We start from the raw sequence: 10,727 nt of genomic DNA on the forward strand, positions 1-10,727 counted from the left end.
TATATATAAGTTATATATGTTGTTTTCTAACTAAATATACTAAAAATTTATTAATCTGTACAAAATTGAGTACTGGCTTTTTATTAATTCTTTTAACACTTATTCACAAATGATATGTCCAAAATTTAAAATGTAGCCCCGCCCCTAGGGCATGCTAACTGCAATTGAGACTGGGCGTGGTGGCGCACACCTGTAATCCCAGCTCTTGGGAGGCTGTAAACAGGTGGATCACTGCAAGTCTGATCTAGTAGTGAAACCGTGAACACCCTGTAAACCCTTCCCTAAAAATAAATGAATAAATATAAAAAAATAAAATGTAACTTAGCACTGAGAAGTAATCACATTGTGGTGATAAAGAATGGAGAATGCTTCTGTCAAAGATTAACTCTCTTCTTAGAATTTCTTTGGAATGTTGAGGAAGATTTCAGACCTGTTCCCGAGTGTTGGATACCAGCCAAGGAAATAGAACGGCTGCAGGGGACTCCAGTGCCCGATGAAAATGGACACATTCCCGGTATGAGGACTCTCTTTGGAAATGCAGTTTCTTGTTTACTAGTAGAAAGAATACATGCTGTATTCCAGTGGTGGTGAGCCTATGCCCTGTGTGCTATTTTTCTTCAAGGAAGATGTCAATGTTTTTTGGGTTTTTTTTTTACAGTACTGGGGGTAGAAGATATCAATGTATGAATTGTTTTTTCTAAACTAAAACCCCAGGATTCAGGTTTAATTGCAGTGCTGACATTTTGGGATGAATAAGTTTGCAGCGTGGGCGCTCCTCTCTGAAGGGTTCACTGGAATACAAATGTATATTCAATCTGGAATTGCAGAATTTAATTTTAATCTAGTTCCTCAATTATGTGTATGTATACTGCCAATTTTCTAAATCAAATTTTTATAAAATCTTAATGGTTTGTAGTAAATATTTTCCCATGTCAAGAATATCCAAGTAAAAAGTCTTTTCTAAAACTTTGCTGTGACAGTAAAATTTGTGGTTGGAGTTATAGAGTGGCTCAGCACTTGAAGGCCCTCCTTTTCTAAGCAGGTTGAAGTTATTCTGAAGTAATAATTATAAATAAGGGATCAGCAAAGCTAAATTAAAATTTAGATATAGAACTGTGATAAAGTGGGGTGGTTTTTACTGGAGGCTACAGACAACTAAGAAGTTACTATAGTAATTGGTAATGAAGGCCAAAAATGTGGTCACAATTGTATAAGTCTCCTACTTTTCTCTTCCTTTTTTTGCAGTGAATTCTCCATGAGGGGGGCTATTCTAGTAATAAGAGAAGGAAAATAGTAGTAATATTCAATAGACATGAAGTTTGTTAACTTGTTCAGTGTGTACTAGGTAGAATTCAGTAACAATTGAATACTTTGTAAGTTAACCATCTATGAAATTGGAATGAAGATAGAAAACTTAATTTGGAAAAATATATGTATAGAGTGGCAGACAATTCTTCCTGAATCAAGTGGAATTTTCTAGACAGAATGTTGGTTTTATACAGTGGAATAATAAAACAGGTCATTGAAGAAATGCTGAATGGCATGCATGTTATGTTTTTCTAGAGAGTTGTTGTTTTCTAAAGTAAAATCTCCATACATTCTGGTTTAACTGCAGTATTAGTACTTTACAATAAGTAAGTGGATCTTGGGTTGTAGTTTGGGCACTTGATCTCTAAAAGGTTAACTGTTCAGTTGAATAAAAAATGAATGGTTTATGGTTAAAAAGAAAAACAATAAAAGTTACTTTTCTCAGGGTTTTTACTTTTATATATTTGTTTTTTATGAGCAGAACATATTTATTGAGAGAAAGAAAGCTCCTGTCCGAGAGAAGGACAGGAGGGGGGCCCGAGCGGGTAGTTCTGCCTTCTCAGGGTTTTTAAAAAAGACAGTTTACAACAAAAATTACCTTTATTTTCAAGAATTAGTTTTATTTTTAATCCAAAGAAGGCTGCTCTAATAAAGGTTATTTTTCTGCAATAGGTTGGGTGCCAGTAGAAAAAAGCAACAAACAGTACTGCTGGCATTCCTCTGTAGTTAATTACGAATTTGAAATCGCCCTGGTACTCAAGCATCACCCCGAGGATCCTGGACTCTTGGAAATCAGGGCAGTGCCATTAGCAGACCTCTTGGAACAAACACTGGAACTCATAGGAACAAATATTAACGGAAACCCATACGGTGAGTGAAGCCTTTGCCTCATTCAGTTACAGGAGTTGGAATGTGTAAAGGACTTTCCAGGATCAGCTTAAAAGACACATGTGCCCAAGAAATAACACATTTCAATTAATTTCCTAGGATTACATCCATTTTTGTTAATGTGATTTATTAATTCAAAAGGGTGATTTTTGTCCTATCCTCCTTTACTCTGCTATGACAGAACTATGCATGAAAAGTATTTACTCAGGTAACTTTTCAATCCTTTTTTGAAATTTAAGTGAGTTGTAGTGATTCTTTTCATGGATAGTTAGATCTGCACTAATGAAAACAGGCCTGAGTAACGTAAATAATTAGTAATGAAATGTCCAACTTGCAAGTAGATACCACAAGGAAGAGTATACTGAGGGTGCTGTGGCTTACACTGTGCAAGCAAAGGGGACAGACCTAAGGACGCTGAAGCTGCAACATCAGAAGTAGACTGATGAGAGGTCTGAAGCTAAGATAGTAATTGTACAAGGTTCCAGAGACATGCTGCAGCTGGTTGGCGAACATTAAATGATAGCTGAATGTGGTTAATGGTGTACAGACTGGCAGACTTTTCCTAACAAAAGTGAGAGTAGCGTTTTAAGCTTTGTAGACCACACCTGTGACATGGGCTTGTCTGCTTCAGTGCATGGATGGTCCTCTGAAGCTGATCATAAACACAGATGTCTCTGTGGACTTGACTTGAAGGTCCATTTGCCAACTCTTGGTTTATATGTAGGCAGAATTTGGATTTCTTAGACTAAGATGCCACAGCTGAGTGGAATTTAATGCACTTGGGTTATATTCTCTTCAAGGAACATCAGTTAAGCTTTTGTTTAAAAAAAATGTACGAGTTTGCTTACACTTTCAGTGTTTTTTAAAGACTTTATTTGGCGAGGTACATTGGCTCATTTGTCTTTCACGTGGTTAAAGGAAATTGTATTGTTTAGGTTTAGGAAACAAGAAACATCCAATACATCTTCTCATACCACATGGAGCATTTCAAATAAGAAATCTGCCTGAATTGAAGCACAGTGACCTACTGTCCTGGTTTGAAGGCTGTAGAGAGGGGAAAATTGAAGGAATCGTATGGCATTGCAGTGATGGCTGCTTAATTAAGGTAACAGCAAAACTACAGCTTGTCATTGTTACATTTGTACAGCAAAGATGTGGCATCAGAAATCTCTGTATAAACTGCAGCAATTCTGATTTGTAGAATATTCTTTTATCTCACATGCCATCATTCTTTGTATGTTAACAGTGTTTCTTAAGGGGTTTTCTATGCTTCAAAATTAACTTGATACCGCATACCCTTGTCCTGAAAATTCATTTTGCACAGTGGAGCCAAGACATCCTGTACCTAATTTATCTCAGCATTGTCCTGACTTCCTTGACTAGTTTGTTGAATAAAAAACACCAATAATTGATATAGAATGGATTGTCTTACACTTTTTACCTGTCCTCCAAATTTTTTGATTTCTCACAAATATGTGGAATTCATGGATGTAATCTTAAAGAATTGTCAGCTACACATAATTCAGTGAAGATTGCGTAGTAATAGTGGTACCTCAGTTTACGAGCTCAGTTTGTTTTACAATTTTGGGGGAGATGGCCTTGGTTGTGTGTGTCAGATGAAGTGGAGTTTGTGAACAGAAACAAAATTTTGCTAAATGTTTTGTGAACTGAACTGTTCACAAACAGTAGTGTTCGTGAACCAACGTTACTGTATTTGTCACCTGTTACTTCCTTTGTTAATCAGTTTTCAAAGATTCATACCCTTTAGTGTATGTACTTCTTGCCCCCCCAACTGGCTTCTACTTTAGGCCAAGATTCATGCTTAAATTACTGTGTTGTCCTCCTGAGCGTTATTTTTTAGATTTATCCCTGTCCAGTCCTTTGCTCATGAGTGACTCCGAGTACTGCCTTGCATGAGGCTGCTGAGCTGTTAGCGCTTATCGTGATGGCCCCGGATGAGCTGCCTAGAACTGTTTTCCATCCTGCCCTGATACCTTTACATTGTGTATGATCAAGGGGTATTTAACTGGTAAAAGAAGAAAATCCACTGTTTTATCACGTATTTCTTTTGGTAATTGTGACTCCTCTCTTGTATTTTCCAGGTAGGTAGCTTATATAATCAGCCACAGACTCTCTAACTAATTACATTTTTACAGTGCTTGTCATATTCTTGGTATTTTATATGTCCAGGTGCTACAAATACATACAGTGAGTAGGACAGTGACTCCAATAGGAAAGACAGATAAAAACAAGTAAATATGTAACGTTTCAGGAAAAGGAGAAAGTGGAGCCTTGCACAGGGCCTGACTGGATTGTAGGCACCCCTTATAAATACCTAAGCTAATAAAGATGGTATTTGTAAACTAACCCTAAAAGCTAATGCAGCTTTTTTCTCTCTGCAGGTTCATCGCCATCATCTTGGTTTATCCTGGCCAATTCCAGACACTTACATGAATTCAAAACCTGTTCTTGTTAACATGAACCTGAACAAATATGACTATGCCTTTGATACCAAGTGTTTGTTTAATCATTTTTCAAAAATAGATAATCAGAAATTTGGTAGGCTCAAAGATATAATACTTGATGTATAAAATGGAAATCCAATTAAAATTAGCTTTCTTATTACATTCAAATCTTGAATATTCTGCCATTCTAAAAAGGTAAAAATATTTCAAGAGTTTGTCTATTGTGAAATAGATGATTATATTGTCTAGCATTTGAACAAATGAATTTTCCAGTTGTACATACTTGTTCAAAAACTTTTCAGAATCCATATATTAATTTTAGTCCCTAGATATAAAAAGGCAATGAATGATAAGCTTTGTCGATGCTAAGTGGGTGATAATTTGAAGATAACAAATGAATCAGTAATTCACTTTAAAATTTATATACATCAAGCTCAATTTATGTTTGCTAGACATTTAACAAATGTATGGCTTAATCTCATAACTTAATGTGTACTTTTGTGTATGAATATATATAAAATATATATATATAGGTTTAGGACATGAGTCTTAATATACATAAAAGTTATATAAAACTTCTAATTTTAAATTTTAAAGTTACCTTTTTAATATTTTAAGAAAAAGAGATTATGAATATAGGGAAACTCACTCACTGCCTGTCTTATGGTCCTGATTCTAAAAGTCTTCAAAAATATATTCTAGTAGCTTAAAAATTCCAGTTTTATTTACTAAAACTCCAAGTAAAAATACAAAATAGCAAGAAATTCCTTAGTTCAGACTTGCTTGATTTCCAGATGAAATTTTAACATATGAAACAAATAAATAGCTAAATAAGATTACAATTACACGTGACACTTAATAAATGGGGAAATCAACAGGGCTTTCCTCCTCATCGGCAGACTGCTCGGAAGCAGCACCAGGGCTAGTTAGCTCCACTCCAACCTGCTCAGAAAGCTTTTTTAACTTTTCTTCCAAGAGAATATTTTTTTTCACTTCTTCCTTATAATTATACTTCAGATCTTCAATTTCTTCAAAAAATGAAGGATCAAAGTTTTCTAGTTCTTTTTTCAGCTTTTTTATTTCTTCCTAATAGAAACATAGTATATTTTAGTTACATGTAAGAGTACAAGTTTAAGGTTTGAACTAAAGAAGTTATTATAAACATGAAAGCCACAGTAACCTAAACAGTCAAATACGTTCATAAAGGCAGAAGAATTTCCATAAACTTCGTTAAGAAGGTTTTAATGGTATAGGGTAAGTAACTTCTGAACTGCCAAATTATCTTTCTGTAAAATATATTCTAAACTTTGGCTAAAATTCACTATTAGATTCTGATGAAGTTTAATCTTTCTCTAAAAGTACATCAGGTACTTTGAGCATTCAGAAAAGTATTATTCACATTTTAGTACTTTTGTTAAGATTTTTTGGTTTCTAACAAATACCAACTCTTTATTCAATACTGTTCAACTTTTATAAGAGTATTCATGCATGATCAAGGAAAAGCTGATACTTCTGCCTGGTTAAGTTAGACATCTGCAGAAGACAGAACTTGAGCTTAATGCAATTTAGAGTAGCCAGTGATTGGTCAGCTAGTTCCCAAGGCCGTTTGTTCTGTTCAGAGTATTAAAAAAGGTAAAGCATAGACAACATTTTTAAGGGACCTATCACCCTGGGAAAAGATTCCTGAATAGAATATCGAAATGTATGTAAAGACATTGTTCCCAATGTGACCTAAAACTTAAATCAAGAAAATATTACAAACAAAATGTAAAGTTCTATTGCTACAGTACAAAAATAAATTTACTTTCTAATTGTTTGTTTTGAGTATTTGTATCTATTTAATAAGTTTTTAGCACAAACATAATGAACTTTGTTATCAAGGTGAAATTATAAAATAAAATTCCATAAATTTTCAGGATACATACTAAAAACTCAAGATGATAATCATACAAATTACTTTCCATAAAACATTTATAGTATCTACCTTCAAATGCTGCTTTTCTAGATCTGATATTTTGAGCTGTGTCTCTAGATCATTTATAGCTTCCTTTAATTGATCAGCATCTGACAAAAAAATTAAGAAGACTCAGGTTTTTCCCATTTTAAGTTCAAGATAAAGGATTTGCTTCAGCAAATTAGTCACAAACTTATGAAATCTACAGCCTTGGAAGCACATCATTTTATGCTGAAACACTTTACATTCTGAATACTGAATTGTACCTGTTTGGTATATCATGGCTAGCAAAGAAAACGTTGAGTACAGACAAAGTCATTTTTTACACATGAGAAATTCTTATTTTCATAGAAAAGTTCTACAACCAGTGAAATGGGTTAGATACTAAAAATATGTAAGAAAGACACATGGCAAGGCAAGGGATTAAGACTACAGGCTGCTGAAATGCTCCTACTCAATTCAAGACTTGGTATTCTAAGTTGGTATACACTAATCATATAATTACTGTGTACCAAATGTCCGAGGCAGGGTGTGTGATATAAGTATGACATAACTGATACTTCGGTAGGAAAGCGTAAGTTCACAAATACCACAGTTCTAATATACAGGCTGTTCCTCACATGGCAATGTATCTTTAACTTTAGAGTTAATCCACAGGCGAAGAGCCTTTCAACATCTGTTAGAATCAGTTCTAAACACTGCATGTAATGTGCCATATCACATGTAACCACTGGAATATATAAACCTGTGTTAAAGTCGGGGAAAATTGTGAGCAGAAAACAAATTTCATGACTCAGGTAAGTGCATTCTTTAAAGTATCCCTGGAATGCTCCTCTAGGAGAGATTTAAAATAAAGATGAAAAAATTATTTTCTAGCAAGATTCAAGTCAGCAGAGGCCGCAGTGAAATCTCTCTTGAAGCTCCCCTCACAGAAGGTCCTAAGGAGTTACTATAATGCACAGACTGGTAGACAGTGCAGGAAGGAGTGAATTATGGAGAGCATCTTGTGAAAGCTGAGTGATTTAGAACTTCCAAAACAAATCTGGTTAGATTTTGAGGCTTAACCTTTTGAAATAAGTTATCTTTATACCCTTCACATGAGATAAGCAGTAGCCAAATTCACTGAGAAAATTTAAAATAGGGGCTGTTTTGTATAGTGTCTAATCCTCCAAGCTGGCTGCTGTGTTAATGTCTGCTCCTAGGTGCAAGAGACCAGGAAGCATACAGGGGTTAGGAGGAGGGACTACCAAGGAGGTTCACATTTCACAGTGTACTTTTATCTCTGCCACTTCCTAGAGGCAGGATTTTGGGGTCAGACTACTAACTCCCCTGAATCTATTATCACATGGAAAAATGAAGGCAAAAGTAGATGGCATCAGAACGAAATAATGCTTATTAAGCACGTTCACATCTGGCATCAGTTCTACATAAGGGCTGTAATACAAGTACCATGTAGCATCAGGACTACAAGGTAGGATACTGAAAAAAAGTTTTATTCAGGTATAAATTGGTATAATCTTTTAGGGTAGAATCTGACACATCAAAAAATCAAATTATTAGGGGCTGGAGGATATAGCTCAGTGCCATAAGCACCTGCCTGGCAAGTGCAAAGTCCTGAGTTCAATCCTGGTACTTCAAAAAACCACCAAATTATCAAACAATAGCATAACTATCTTAGATGGTTCATTACAGAATTACTTTATAATAGCAAAATCTTAACCACTTACAAGTCCAATTACTTAAATATAAGATGACTAAAAATTCTGTAGTTTTTTGTTAATTTTTATAATAGGAAACAAACAGTTCTACCAAGTTTCTTCAATACAAGAATCAACTGGCTGAAATGACACCTGCCCACGCAAAGCTCAGGATGGTATGATGCTCCAAGTCAATAGCTAACTGGTTATAATCAAACTAAAGATCTCAAAATGTAAATTGCTAAGCATATTACCTATATGATAATAAAATATTGAATTATTAAAAGGCTGACATACACACAGACTTTAAACAATGTCCACAGAGGGGCTTAGTCAGTGTCAAAGCATTTGCTTAGCACGTATGAGGCCCAGCACCCCCCCTACTCCCACACACAAAGCTAGAAACACGGCATGAATTTAATTTCACACCATCCTCCAAGAAAGCATCTGTGTCTCTGTCCGTCCGTCCGTCCGTCCGTCCATCCATCCATCCATCCATCCATCCATCCATCCATCCATCTAACATAGGTTTATTCTCTTCTCACAGCAGGTACATCTTGTAAAGTTGGAACAACACTTTGGTGAATATCCAATCATTCCTAATACACTTTTTCACACACACACACACACACACACAGACACACACACACACACACACACACACTCCACTGGTGGTAAATTATCTCAAATACTCAGCACAAGTCATTCTGGTAGATTCTATGTTTACAAAAGACAAAACACAAGTGCTAAGGGCCTCGCCTGAGATCATCCTACTAACAGTATCAGAGCCAGAACTCAAGCCTCTTACAGCTGGCCCCAGAGCAAGAGCTCTGCATGTGCAGTGGCAGCCTCCTAGGGTTTCCACCTTATGGTCATCTCTGCATGGAAACTTAAACAAGGACATCAAGCACTGCCTAATACTGGAGGGACATCCACTGGGATATGTGATTAGATTACTCAAATGTTTCATTTTGTTTGTCTGCAAATATACCATGCACTATGACTTGAGATTATAAATGTTTTAGTCAATAGGCAAGTTTATAAATACAGACTCTTCATGAGGAATCAGCTGCAGGTTGTGTCTGCATATATGTATATGCGGACATTCCCTATATGCATGTATGTGCTGTATGTTAATGGGTCTGGACGCATGTGTGTACCTGCATGTACAGAGGAAGAGAACAAGGACTAATCACTACTGAATGGGAATGGAAGGTAACAGGACAGTTTCTTTTTGCAGTAGAAAAAAGAATGTGTACAACATCTAATTGCTTGTAGCTTTAAATTAGCAACAAAGGAACGATCAGTAGTATTTAGAAGAACATGCTCACGGATCCACAGACCCGATCTGAGCAAGCCAAGGAAACATCTAATGTTCATTCCTTTGTCCTGCGCTGTGATTACATCTGCAGCAACACCTCGCGGAACATGAGAAAGAGGCAAACTTGCTGCTCAACAATATAAAGAGGCCTGAATGTGAATATGTTTATAGCCTGGGGAGATAATACCTTAAAATTTCCTATCAGGGATTTGGTTCTACAGGAAGAAAATTTTTAGAAACCTAACACAGAATAGGCAAATTCTAATTAAAAAACATGCAGTAGCAAACAAGTCTTAAAAAATACAATATAGACCCAGAGCGCAGGCCCGGCGAGTGAGTGAGACAACTGGGGGCCGTGGGATCCTGAACAGACCCAGAGCGCAGGCCCGGCGAGCGAGTGAGACAACCCGGGGCCAGGGATCCTCATTCAACCCAGGCTGCAGGCCCATCGTGGAACCCTTCAGCAGAACTCCCTGCGAAGAGGCTAGAGGCAAGACCCACCCAGCTGATTTAGGAGCAGAACATCTTGCCAGAGAGACACAAAGGATTCAACTCTAACGGCTGCAGCAGAAACAAGTGGAGCACAGCAGCCAGAACCAAGCAACACCCACCAGGAGGGATCGGAACTTCATAGATCCGAACCTGGTGCTAAGGTAATAACTCTAAGCTCTACACCAAAGATCAGAAGACAAGTATACAAAATGAAAAAGAGAAGGAACAAAATGCAGTCTCAGGCCCTGAGTCCACCCAGTAAAACTGCAGAAGACACTAGCACTGAGGAAACTGGAAATCACACACCAGATATCTCAGAAATAACAGCGTTGACAGTAAAGAATCAACTGCAGAAAGATATAGAAGAAATCAGATCAGAAATAATTTCGGAACTAAAAAATCTAGTAACTATAATCAAAGAAGTACTAAGTGCTTCTAAAGAATACACTGATAAAAAAAAAATAGAGGAGAATATAAAAACGATGGAACCCCTGAATAAACAATTTAGGAAAGAAATAGAATCTATGAAACAGGTTCAAAGTGATATACAGCAAATTAAAACCTCAATCACAAGCTGGCAAAACCGTTTGCGTGAAAGTGAA

General features: G+C 36.4%; 2 protein-coding genes across 3 annotated transcripts in view; one reads left to right on the plus strand and one right to left on the minus strand.

The window, feature by feature from the left end:
* Positions 1 to 5,010, plus strand: part of CUNH12orf29 (chromosome unknown C12orf29 homolog) — a 16,909-nt gene extending 11,899 nt beyond the window's left edge. Inside the window, exons 4-7 of the mRNA XM_004623770.2 lie at positions 395 to 514; positions 1,981 to 2,178; positions 3,132 to 3,301; positions 4,599 to 5,010. Coding sequence (XP_004623827.1) covers positions 395 to 514; positions 1,981 to 2,178; positions 3,132 to 3,301; positions 4,599 to 4,787 — 677 coding nt within the window. The 3' untranslated portion in view covers positions 4,788 to 5,010. The remainder of the gene's footprint in view (positions 1 to 394; positions 515 to 1,980; positions 2,179 to 3,131; positions 3,302 to 4,598) is intronic.
* A 410-nt stretch (positions 5,011 to 5,420) lies between these two features.
* Positions 5,421 to 10,727, minus strand: part of Cep290 (centrosomal protein 290) — an 84,166-nt gene continuing 78,859 nt past the window's right edge. For both annotated transcript variants that reach the window (XM_023716284.1, XM_023716282.1), the window contains exons 52-53: positions 6,646 to 6,725; positions 5,421 to 5,747 (exon numbers count right to left, since the gene is read on the minus strand). In XM_023716284.1, the coding sequence (XP_023572052.1) occupies positions 5,517 to 5,747; positions 6,646 to 6,725 (311 nt within the window). In that variant the 3' untranslated portion in view covers positions 5,421 to 5,516. The remainder of the gene's footprint in view (positions 5,748 to 6,645; positions 6,726 to 10,727) is intronic.

Source organism: Octodon degus, unplaced genomic scaffold, assembly GCF_000260255.1.
Source record: "Octodon degus isolate 3935 unplaced genomic scaffold, OctDeg1.0 scaffold00004, whole genome shotgun sequence".
Lineage (NCBI taxonomy): Eukaryota > Metazoa > Chordata > Mammalia > Rodentia > Octodontidae > Octodon > Octodon degus.